General features: G+C 45.0%; 1 protein-coding gene across 1 annotated transcript; it reads left to right on the top strand.

Moving 5' to 3' along the window:
- Nucleotides 1-3,892: 3,892 nt before the first annotated feature.
- NDUFB8 (NADH:ubiquinone oxidoreductase subunit B8) lies at nt 3,893-10,411 on the top strand. Its single transcript, XM_009010156.5, has 5 exons — nt 3,893-4,005; nt 4,264-4,390; nt 6,954-7,053; nt 7,462-7,617; nt 10,233-10,411. Exons 1-5 carry the CDS (start codon nt 3,921-3,923, stop codon nt 10,323-10,325), a joined length of 561 nt encoding a protein of 186 aa, XP_009008404.1. The 5' UTR covers nt 3,893-3,920; the 3' UTR covers nt 10,326-10,411.
- Nucleotides 10,412-11,802: the final 1,391 nt, after the last annotated feature.

Here is an 11,802-nt window from a genome sequence, read left to right as displayed (position 1 = left end):
AAACCAATAATAGGGCTACCTTTGTGGAAGGGTTTGAGGCTCTAGGTGACAATCAAGGCTTTCATTTTATCTGCAGTGTTTGAATTTTTTTTTTTTTGATAGGGTCTTATTCTTTCACCCAGGCTGGAGTGCAGTTGTGCAATCTCAGTTCACTGCAAGCTCCACCTTCCCAGCTCAAGCAATCCGCCTACCACAGCCTCCCAAGTAGCTGGGACTACAGGCACATGCCACCTGGCTAATTTTTTTTTTTTTTTTTCTGTAGAGACAGGGTTTCGCCATGTTGCCCAGGCTGAATGTTTGAATTCTTACAAGAATGTATTGATTCATAACCTTGGGAATTAAAAATAAATTAGGCCAGGCATTGTGGCTCATGCCTGTAATCCCAGGACTTTTCAAGGCTGAGGCAGGAGGATCACTTGAGCCTGGGTGTTCCAGACCAGCCTGGGCAACGTAGCAGGACCTCGTCTCTACAAAATTTTTAAAAATTAACCTGGTGTGGTGGTGCATGCCTGTAGTCCCAGATACTAGGGAGGCTGAGGTGGCAGAGGTGCGATGATTGTTTGAGCCTGGGAGGTGGAGGCTGCAGTGAGCCATGATCATGCCACTACACTCCAGCCTGGATGACAGAGCAAGACCCTGTCTTACTAAAAATAAAGAAATAAATTAAGATCAACAAGATTCAAAGAACTAAAATCAAGAATGAAACAGGGATATTACCCCAAACAAAAGGCGTATAAGGACATATTATGAACAATTGTATGTCAAAAGATTAGAGAACCTAGATGAAATGGCCAATTCCTAGAAAGACATGAGTTATAATAACTGATTCAAGAAGAAATAGAAAATCTGAATAGACCTGTAACAAGAGATTGAATTAGGAATCAAAAACATCCCATAAAGAAAAGACCAGAAATTAGGCACAGTGGCTTACACCTGTAATCCCAACACTTTGGGAGGCAGAGGCAAGCAAATCACTTGAGCCCAGAAGGTTGTGACCACACTGGGCAACATGGTGAAACTCAGTCTCTACCAAATCCCACCAGCCAAAACAAAAACTAGCAAATATGATGGCATGCCCGTAGTCCCAGCTATTTGAGAAGCTGAAGTGGGAGGGTCACTTGAGCCCGGGAGGTAGAGGTTGCAATCCACTGAGATCACACCACTGCACTCTAGCCATTTGAGACAGAGTTAGGCCTTGTCTCAAAAGAAAAGAAAAGGCCGGGCACAGTGGCTTACCCCTGTAATTTCAGCACTTTGGGAGGCCAAGGTGGGCAAATCACTTGAGGTCAGAAGTTCGAGACCAGCCTGGCCAACATGGTGAAACTCCCATTGCTACCAAAAATACAAAAATTAGCCAGGCATGGTGGTGCAAGTCTGTAGTCTCAGCTACTCTGGAGGCTGAGGCAGGAGACTTGCTTGAACCCAGGAGGTGGAAGCCACAGTGAGCTGAGATCATGCCACTGCACTGCAGCCTGGGCAACAGAGCAAGACTTCATCTCAAAAGAAAAAGAAAAGCTCAAGACCAGATGGATTCACTTATGTTCACCAAATATTTTTTAAAAATTAACACTGGGCTGGGCATGCTGCTCACACCTGTAATCCTAGCACTTTGGGAGGCTGAGGTAGGTGGATTACTTGAGGTCAGGAGTTCGACCAAAATGGTGAAACCCCATCTCTACTAAAAATACAAAATTAGCTGGGTGTGGTGGCGCATGTCCCAGCTACTTGGGAGGCTGGGGCAGGAGAATCACTCGAACCTGGGAGGCAGAGGTTGCAATGACGTGAGATCGCACTGTTGCACTCTAGCCCTGGCAACAACAGCAAAAGACCATCTCAAAAAAATAAATAAATAAATAACACCAATCCTTCATAAACTCTTCCAAAAAACAGAACATATCTGAATTCATTCTATGAGGCCAGCATTACTGTGATATCAAAACAAGACAAAGACATCACAAGAAAACTATAAACCAGTATTTCTTATGAATATAGATGCAAAAATCCTAACAGAACACTAGCAAACTGAGTCTAACGTCATATACAAATAATTAAATACCATGACCAAGTGGGATTTATTCCAGGAATGCAAGGTCAGTTCAACATCTGAAAATGATCAATATAACATACCATGTAGTGATCAATATTTTATTAATCATTTATAATCAACAATGCAATATATAAGTAAAAGAGAAAAAAACCCTACATGATCATCTCAACAGACACAGAAAAAGCTTTTGACAAACTCCAACACCCTTTCATGATAAACACAGGGTTCTAAATGACACTGTAAGAAAGAAAAACCTACAGAGTCAGAGAAAATATTTACAAATTGTGTATCTGATCAGGAAATTGTATCTAGAATACATAAAGAACTCTTACAACTCAACAATAAAAAGACAAACCAATTTAAAAATGAACAAACAGTTTGAACAGACATTCCTCCAAAGAAGATATACCATGGCCAATAAGCACATGGAAAGATGCTCAACATTATTAGTGATCAGGGTACTGCAAATGAAAACTGCAATGAAATACCATTCATTGGCACTCACATGGCAATAATAAAAAAAGACAATAACAGGTGTTGATAAAGATGTGGAGAAACTGGAACCCTCACACACTGCTAGTGGGATGGAACATGTCACAGCTGCTTTGAAAAACAATTTGACAATTCTTCAGAAAGTTAAACCGTAGAGTTACCCTATGACCCAGCAATTCTACTCCTAGGCATATAACCAAAAGGATAGAAAACGTATATCCAGACAAAAATGTATACAAAAATGTTCATAGCAGCATTATTCGCAACATCCAAAAAGCAAAACCAACTCAAATGTCCATTAACTGATAAGTGTATAAATAAAATGCTGTACTGTACATTCATATAATAAAATATTATACAACCAAAAAAGGAATGACGTACTGATATGTGCTACAACACAAACTTCGAAAACATTATCCTAAGTGAAAGAAAATGGACACAAAAGGCCACATATTACATGATCCATTTATATAAACTACCCTGAATAGGCAAATCCATTGAAACAAAGTAAATTAGTGGTTATATCCATCTTTATTGCTCTGATATATACTTGAGAAATGTTTATAATAGGTTCTGCTCCCAAACTGTGGTCACCTGAAAAGTCACTGGAAATACATACATATTTATAATGTTGAAGTTATTCAATACCAAGTAAAAACATTCATAGGCAAACATAATAATATATCCAATTCTTCTGGTGAGTTAGAGTTTGTTCATTAGGAGCCGGTTTGAAATTTGTTTTATTCAAGTCCTACCAACTCTGGGACTTTAAGCTGTCTCTGGGGAGCTGCCTCTTGTGATAGGTTTAATTTTACATTTGTTGGGTTGAGGTGACTGAGACATGCAGATGGAAACCCGGACTGAAACTAAGGAGCCGCCAATTCAGGGCCGGTGAGTTGCACTAGCGTCTAAGTGAACATCAACCGATTTGGAGAACAGAACAAGCAAGACCAACGGAATATGAGGAATGATTACGTTTGGGGATGGAAGGAAGTGCCCGTGAAGGAGAGGAAAGCAAGTAGCCAGAGAAGAGAGTAAGACAGGCTCATTTCACTACTGCAGCTCCTAGGCGAGGTGGTTGAGCTGTCAACCTGAGTTGCTAAGGTTCTGAGTTCCCATCATCCCTGGGATGTCAGCTCGGGGAGAAAAAGGACACAACATTCTGAAATGTAAACGAGACCTCTCTGGTTTTCTCTTCCTCCCGCTTATCCCTGCCAGCTTCTATCCATCCCCTGGCTTCCCAACTCCGTATGTAGGCCCCGCCCCTGTTGAACCCTTCGACATTTCTTTACTCCCGGCTTCCTCCGTCCGGTTTGGCCCGGCTCAGCCGCCGTGACGGGCCTTTGCGCATGTGCAGAAGGAAACCGTGAAGAAGGTGAAGATGGCGGTGGCCAGGGCCGGGGTCCTGGGAATCCGGTGGCTTCAAAGGGCATCCCGGAACGTGGTGCCGCTGGGCGCACGGACAGGTCCGCGAGAACGGGCGAGGCCTCAGTGTGGGAAGTGGATGCCTGAGGTTTGGTGTATCGGGAGGGGGATTGTGCATGCCGCGGCGGCAGCGTCCGGGTAGGGAGCGGAGGTGGCGTTGATATAGCCGGAAAATGGGTGGAGGGTCGCGCTGATCCTGCGAAATCCCGGGCTCGGATCTCTGCAGCCCCTGCAACTTGAAGCTTTCGGAGCGGCTGGAGAGCGGGGTCGCTTCTGACGTGTTCTCTTCTGCGCTTTAGCCTTCCACCTTAACAAGGACATGCTCCCGGGGCCCTATCCTAGGACCCCAGAAGAACGGGCCGCCGCCGCCAAGAAGTATAACATGCGTGTGGAAGATTACGAACCTTACCCGGATGATGGCATGGGGTGAGACAGACAGGGTCTGCTCGCACCCAAGTAGTGATGGCTTGACTGTGACCCTTTCTCCCGAACCTTCTCATGACTCCTCGAGAGTCAATGAAGTGGGTTCCTTTCTCTGTGGAGGGAGGTGGGAGGGGGTGGGTGAGCAGCTGCAGCTGAGAGGACTTCAATTTTCTCCTTGGCTCAGGCTGTTTTCTCAAATGAAGAAGCCGAGGTTGTAATGGCTCCCTTGAGGACCCCCGAATAGCAGGAACCTTCCTTGGCTCTATCCAGAGCGTCGAGTTTCATTTAGATTGAGCATCTGCTGGGCTCAGGTGCTGTCATCGAGGCATGTGACCAGGTTGAAGCTGGACTCCTGTCATGAGAACCTTATTTGTAAACGAAGTACTCTGTATTTGCGTGTCCCCTCACCCTTTTTTTTTAGACGGAGTCTCGCTCTGTTGCCTAGGCTGGAGTGCAGTGGTGTGTTCTCAGCTCACCGCAACCTCCGTCTCGCAGGTTCAAGCGATTCTCCTGAGTAGCTGGGATTCGTACGCCACCACGCCCGGCTAATTTTTGTGTTTTTAGTAGAGACGGGGTTTCACCATGTTGGGCAGGCTGATCTCCAATGCCTGAGCTCGTGATCTGCCCGCCTCAGCCTCCCAAAGTGCTGGGATTACAGGCGTGAGCCACCGCGACCAGCCGTGTGTCTCTTTAAAAAAAAAAAAAAATTCTCTTAGGGCTGTGGATATCGTAGCAACTATTAAGCAGATTAAACAGCCAGCCCCCTTACTCCAGTTGATGTTATCCTATCCCTTCCACCCTCTTCCGTATCCGTACCCACATAACATCCCAATGGTTAATTATCTGAAGTGATTATCATCACCTTTATTTCCTGTCCTAACATCACTCTTTCAATTTTGGTTTCAGCAGTTCTGTGCATCTTGTTATACAATCATTTTGTGACACATGTCTAGTTGTCATCATTTCCTGTTTTTTATTACGTTGTGGATAAGAACAGCCTTGTTCAAAGTCAGTGTCAGACGAACCTGGATTTGTTGGGGAAAACCCATCTCAGCAAGGGTCCTATGAGGTGTTTGAGACATGGAGATTATTGCCAACTGGGTGGTCAACAAACACAGTTACTATGAGAAGAATGCTTTTGCAATCTGTTCCCTTTTTGTTTTTAATTCCAATTAGCTGGGTGACTTTGGATTCAGACCCTAAACTTTTAATTTTTCATTTTCTATCTAATGAGGGAATCAGAGTACAGTCATGTGTCATTTAACAAGAGGGATACATTCTGAGAAATGTGTTGTTAGGCGATTTCCTCATTGTATGAACATCAGAGTGTGCTTATCTAAACCGAGATAGTATAGCCTGCTACAAACCTTGGCTTTATGGTATGGCTTATTGCTCTTAGGCTATAAACCTCCACAGCATGTTGCTATACTAAATACTATCGGCAATTGTTACCCAATGGTATTTGTGTATCTAAACATAGAAAAGGTGTAGTTAAAAAAATGCTATAAAAGATAAAACATGGCTGGGTGCGGTGGCTCAAGCCTGTAATCCCAGCACTTTGGGAGGCCGAGGCGGGTGGATCACAAGGTCAAGAGATCGAGACCATCCTGGTCAACATTGTGAGACCCCGTCTCAACTAAAAATACAAAAAAAATTAGCCGGGCATGGTGCGTGCCTGTAATCCCAGCTACTCAGGAGGCTGAGGCAGGAGAATTGCCTGAACCCAGGAGGTGGAGGTTGTGGTGAGCCGAGATCACGCCACTGCACTCCAGCCTGGGTAACAAGAGCAAAACTCCGTCTCAAAAAAAAAAAAAGGATAAAAAATGGTACACGTGTATAGGTCGGCTTTATTATAAACTTATGGGACCCCCCTTGTATATGTGGTCTGTCCTTGATCGAAATGTTATATGGCACTTGACTGTTATTATTAAATTCCCTTTAGCTCTAATATCACATGATTGTGTGACTTTTTTTCTTTTTATTGGAAGAAGGTTAGGGAAAGCTGGTGGTTTTTCTTGTTTGTTTGTTTGTTTGTTTGAGACAGAGTTTCACTCCTGTTGCCCAGGCTGGAGTGCAATGGCATGATCTTGGCTCACTGCAACCTCCATCTCCAGGGTTCAAGGAATTCTTCTGCCTCAGCCTCCTTAGTGTCTGAGATTATAGGTACCCACCACCATGCCCAGGTAATTTTTGTATTTTTAGTAGAGATGGGGTTTCGCCATATTGACCAGTCTGTTCTTGAACTCCTGACCTTGGGTGATCCACCCACCTCGGCCTCCCAAAGTGCTGGGATAACAGATGTGAGCCACTGTGCCTGGTTAGGGAAAGCTTATATATATTGAACTATTTCAGAGTTTGCCATGAACTTTTAAATACAATTTGGACTTCTATGGTTAGTTCAGTGCTAAGTGACTAGAACTTGAGCTCTTGCCTTGAAATTTAGGTCCTTTGTCCTTAGGTGAGGCGGTTATCTCTGCCACTTGGTTTCTCATCCCTAAGATGAGGAGACTGAATTCAGTCTGAAGGCTGCTCACAGCCCCTTCCAGAAGTTCTTGCTGTCTTTCAGGTATGGCGACTACCCGAAGCTCCCTGACCGCTCACAGCATGAGAGGGATCCATGGTATGACTGGGACCAACCAGACCTGAGGTTGAACTGGGGTGAAACGGTGAGAAAGACCGTATCTCATTTGACCTTGCTTCTCCCTTTGTCTTCTTGGAGATTCTTTAGCTCAGATGGTACTTCTTCGACTAAATAACACTAAGCTTTTCTGCTCAAGGAGGCAAGGTCCAGTGATGTGAGATCTGAGGTTGCATGTGGCACACTGAATGGGATGCCTGGGAATAATGAAAGCTCTGTATTGTGAAAGTTAGCACTTCCATGATTGAGCTGACCCTATTCAGCAGAACTGAGGCAGAGGCCAGCATCCAATCCTGTGGGGCAGCATGCCTCAGAATATTGCGCTAGGGCAGTAGAATGCTTCTATCTAGCCTTGTATCGGGCTCTGATCACTCTGGACTTGCCTGCATTTTGCAGGAAGAGTAGTATGTGACAGTTATTTGTCTTTCTGCCTCAGATGCACTGGGATATAGACATGTATACCAGGAACCGTGTGGATACGTCCCCCACACCTATTTCTTGGGATGACATGTGTAAGCAGCTCTTCAGCTTCGTGGCTTTCATGGTGTTCATGTTCTGGGTAGGGCATAAGTACCCTGTCTACCAGCCTGTGGTGAGTATCTGAGAATTGCTCCCTTAGGCACGTTTGCTCAGCCCCATTTCCTGAGGGAGTGAAGTCTCTGGGGTAGGAATCCAATCACTACCAAGCTTGGCTTCCCGGAGTCTTAGGAGACAGGAAGATAGGAGAGCCTTACCCAGCGGAGCACTCCTCCATCCCTACTTCTTGGACCAGTGTGAGTGAGTAGATACACTTTAAGACTAGATGAGCAACTAGTGTGTGGAAACCAGCTGGTCTCCAGAGTTGCCATTTACTAACAATATTTCATTAAGTGATCTTTCGCAATAGAGTTAAGGAATCTTGAGCTAAAATCTTATCCTTTGTTAGACAATGTGAAGGGCACTTCCTATAATATACTGGAAGCAATTAAGTGTCTACTAGAGGCATAGACTTACATTTTGGAGAATGTAAAGGACATAGTGATTTCTCTAGCTTTCAGGAAGTTTAGTTAAGAAAATTTAGATACTGGCCGGGCACAGTGGCTCAAGCCTGTAATCCCAGCACTTTGGGAGGCCGAGGCAGGTGGATCATGAGGTCAAGAGATCGAGACCATCCTGGTCAACATGGTGAAACCCCATCTCTACTAAAAAAAACACACAAAAAAATTAGCTGGGCATGGTGGCGTGTGCTTGTAATCCCAGCTACTCAGAAGGCTGAGGCAGGAGAATTGCCTGAACCCAGGAGGTGGAGGTTGCAGTGAGCCGAGATCGTGCCATTGCACTCCAGCCTGGGTAACGAGTGAAACTCCGTCTCAAAAAAAAAAAAAAAAAAAAAAAAAATTTAGATAAGTGACATGAGCAACATTTGAAAAGATACATGGGAATTCTGTACAATTTATGTGTATATATGTTTATAGTGAATGTATATGCTTAGCGGTATGAGTTACTGTCAAGAAGAAGGGTTAGCTACAGCTAGTACACACACAAAAAAAGGCTTTGGGTGGTGGGAAATTGGAGAAAACATTTGGGGCAAGAGAAAACAATGAAGGAGGCCAGGCATGGTGGCTTCTGCCTGTAATCCCAGCACTTTGGGAGGCTGAGGCGGGTGGATTGCTTGAGCTCAGGAGTTCGAGACCAGACTGGGCAGCATGATGAAACTCTGTCTCTATAAAATATACAAAAATATTAGCCAGGCATGGTGGTGCGCACCTGTAATCCCAGTGACTTGGGAGGGTGAGGCACAGGAATCCTTTGAACTCACTTGGTAGGTAGAGGTTGCAGTTAGCTGAAATCATACTACTGCCCTCCAGCCTGGGGGAGAGAGCAAGACTGGCTTGAAAAAAGAAAGAAAGAAAACAAGGAAAAGGAGAATAAGTTAGCTAGAGTAAAATAGATGTGTAAGATAGTTCCTAGATAACCAGCTGCATTGGTTTCCTGGAAACCTAAAAATTCAGATTCCCAGGCCCCAATTCTCAGTGTTCCTAATTCAGAAACATCAGAGTAGGGCTCTAGAAGCAATATTTTTAACAAGCTCCCAGATAATTCTGGTGTGCATCTAGATTTGGAAATCACTGTGTTAAAAAATATTGTGAGGTGAGTTGATCAGTTAGGTTGGACAGCTTTTATTTCATTGCTAAGGGATTTGGACTTGGTGGTGTAATAAAGTGTTAATTCAACAAATATTTATGGAGCCTCTACTATGTACCAGGTGCAGACTCTGCTAGCCGTTGGGGATACAGTGATGACTTGGTCTGTCACTAGGTGGCAGGGAGCCATTTTGGGTTTTCGAACAGAAGAGTGACATAAGAAATGCTGAATTCTTAGGAAGATTAATCTGGGAGTAGTCTCCAGGATGTATTGGAAGGAGAGTGGCTGAAAGCAGGGAGGCTGCTGTGTTTGCAGTTGGCTGCCCAGTGCTACCTCTGCAGAGACAATCAATGTCCTGGAGGTAGCTGGGATGTCTGTGTGCACTGACACGAGCCTTCCCACCAAGCCCCAGGGGCTTCATGCTGGAGAATGTATGTAGGGCTGGGGTGAGCACTAACTTCACTTCAGAAGAGCAAGAAACAGTGTGGCTCTTCCATTTTTCAGTTCTGTAAGCACATCACCCTTTTCTCCTCCCCTTGAGCTGTGTTCTGTGACAGCTGTTTGTTGGTAAAGCCAGCAGCCCCTAAAGCACGTCCCAGCCTTGTCTCCTCTGTGCTTTCCCCCACCACTGCTCCTGCACGCCTCATTTGCTGGGCTACTTTAGTGGTGGAGCCATTAGAGGCTGAGTGACTTAAAGGAGATTGAGTCTGTCTCGACCCCGAGAGAGAGTGGGATGGATGGATGCATCATCTCATTTAGAAAGCGTTGCCTCTGACTCTGACACTCTCTCTTTCTTTACCTCCCTCCCTCTCTTCCCCGCTTCCCCTCCCTTCCCTCTCCCCCTTCCCTCCCCCTTTCTCCTCCCTCATAGTGTAGGCACCACTTCTCTTACAATTTAGGCTTTCTCTCTGCCTTGGGCTGAGTGGGAAAGAGGAGTGCTGTTCCTGCCATCCTAACCCAGCTGGGTCTGACCAGAGGCTACTGCGTACCCATTTACCATGCATGACTGTTAACTCAGAGTGGGGTGTAGCCAGGTATTAACTGAAGAATGTATGTTCTTGCTGACCTGTGTTTTTTCCTTAGGCACCAAAGCAGTATCCTTACAATGATCTGTACCTGGAACGAGGCGGCAATCCCTCCGAAGAACCCAAGCCGGTGGTTCACTATGAGATCTGAGGAGGCTTCTTGGGCTTTTGTGCCCTCTAACTAGGACTCCCTCATTCCTAGGAATTTAACCTTAATTAAATCCCTAATAAAACTCAGTGCTGTGGTATTTGTGCCTCATTTCCCCAGGAATAGTCGCTGCCCTGAGGAACCTCATCCTTTTCCCTTTTTTTCTGCTTGATGTCTGTCCTCTTCCCTTTTTTCTTATTCTGAAATTGAAAGGCTAGGAGGGTGGGGTGGATGGGGGCTAAGCACAAGATGTGAATTTGTTCATTTCACTTGGGCTGTGAAGGTACTTACGGGTTTTAGCTGTGTGGCAGGTGTTAAGGGTCACTCCTTTTCCCATTCACAGGGTCAAGGAAGAAATGTTCCTGACTTCCCAAGTTGGAACAACATTTATTTCCCATAAAAAACCTTTCTAGGCTGGGTGCAGTAGCTCACGCATATAATCCCAACACTATGAGGGAGGCTGAGGCAGAAGGACTGCTTGAAGTTCAGGACTTGGAGAGCAGCCTGGGCAACATGATGAGACCCCACCTCTGCAAAAATAATTTTTTTTTTTCAAAAAATTTGCTAGGCACAGCAGTGTGCACATGTGGTCCCAGCTATGTAGAAGGCTGAGGTGGGAGGATCACTTGAGCCCAGGAGGGTGCAGTGAGCCATGTTTGCAACACCGTTCCAGCGTGGACAACAAAGCAAGACCCTGTCTTGAAAAAAAACGTGGCATGGCATGGTGTCTCATGCCTATAATCCCAGCACTTTGGGAGGCCGAGGCAGGTGAATCACTTGAGGCCAGGAGTTCAAGAACAGCCTGACCAACATAGCAAAACCCCATCGCTACTAAAAATACAAAACATTAGCTGAGCTTGGTGGTAAATGCTCATAATCTCAGCTACTCGGGAGGCTGAGGCAGGAGAATCGCTTAAACCCAGGAGGTAGAGGTTGCAGTGAGATGGTTGCCACTGTACTTCGGCCCAGGCGACAGAGCAAGACTGCCTAAAAAACAAAAACCTCTTTAATATAGTGGTTAGTTGGAAAAAATTGTGCTCTAAGGTGTTTCAAGTATATTACAGGATTAATAGGGGTTTTTTTGTCCTATCTGCCTAAGGCTGGGACTGCCTCTGATCTTACTTCCCTTATAAGAATATTTCTTATTCCAGAGTAGCTTCTGAATCATAGCATCTTAATAAATTGACATTACCTGTATTTATGAATTAGAGGACAGTTCAGTGAGTTACTATTGAACATGTTCCTAGCTTTCATTACTTTTAATGACTCATCCACACTCATGCAACAGCCTTAGAGGAAAACTTTTTGAGAGTCTTAACGCATGCATTTGGTTTTTTTTGTTTTGTTTAGAGATAGGGTCTTCCTCTGTTCCCCAGGCTGAAGTGCAGTAGCACAATCAGCTCCCTGTAACCTCAAACTCCTGGGCTCAAGGGATCTTCCTTGCTCAGTCTCCCTACTAGCTAGGACTACTGGTACAAGA

This window comes from Callithrix jacchus, chromosome 12 (genome assembly GCF_049354715.1).
Source record: "Callithrix jacchus isolate 240 chromosome 12, calJac240_pri, whole genome shotgun sequence".
Classification (NCBI taxonomy): Eukaryota; Metazoa; Chordata; class Mammalia; order Primates; family Cebidae; genus Callithrix; species Callithrix jacchus.
This window is presented reverse-complemented; position numbering and strand designations above follow the sequence as displayed.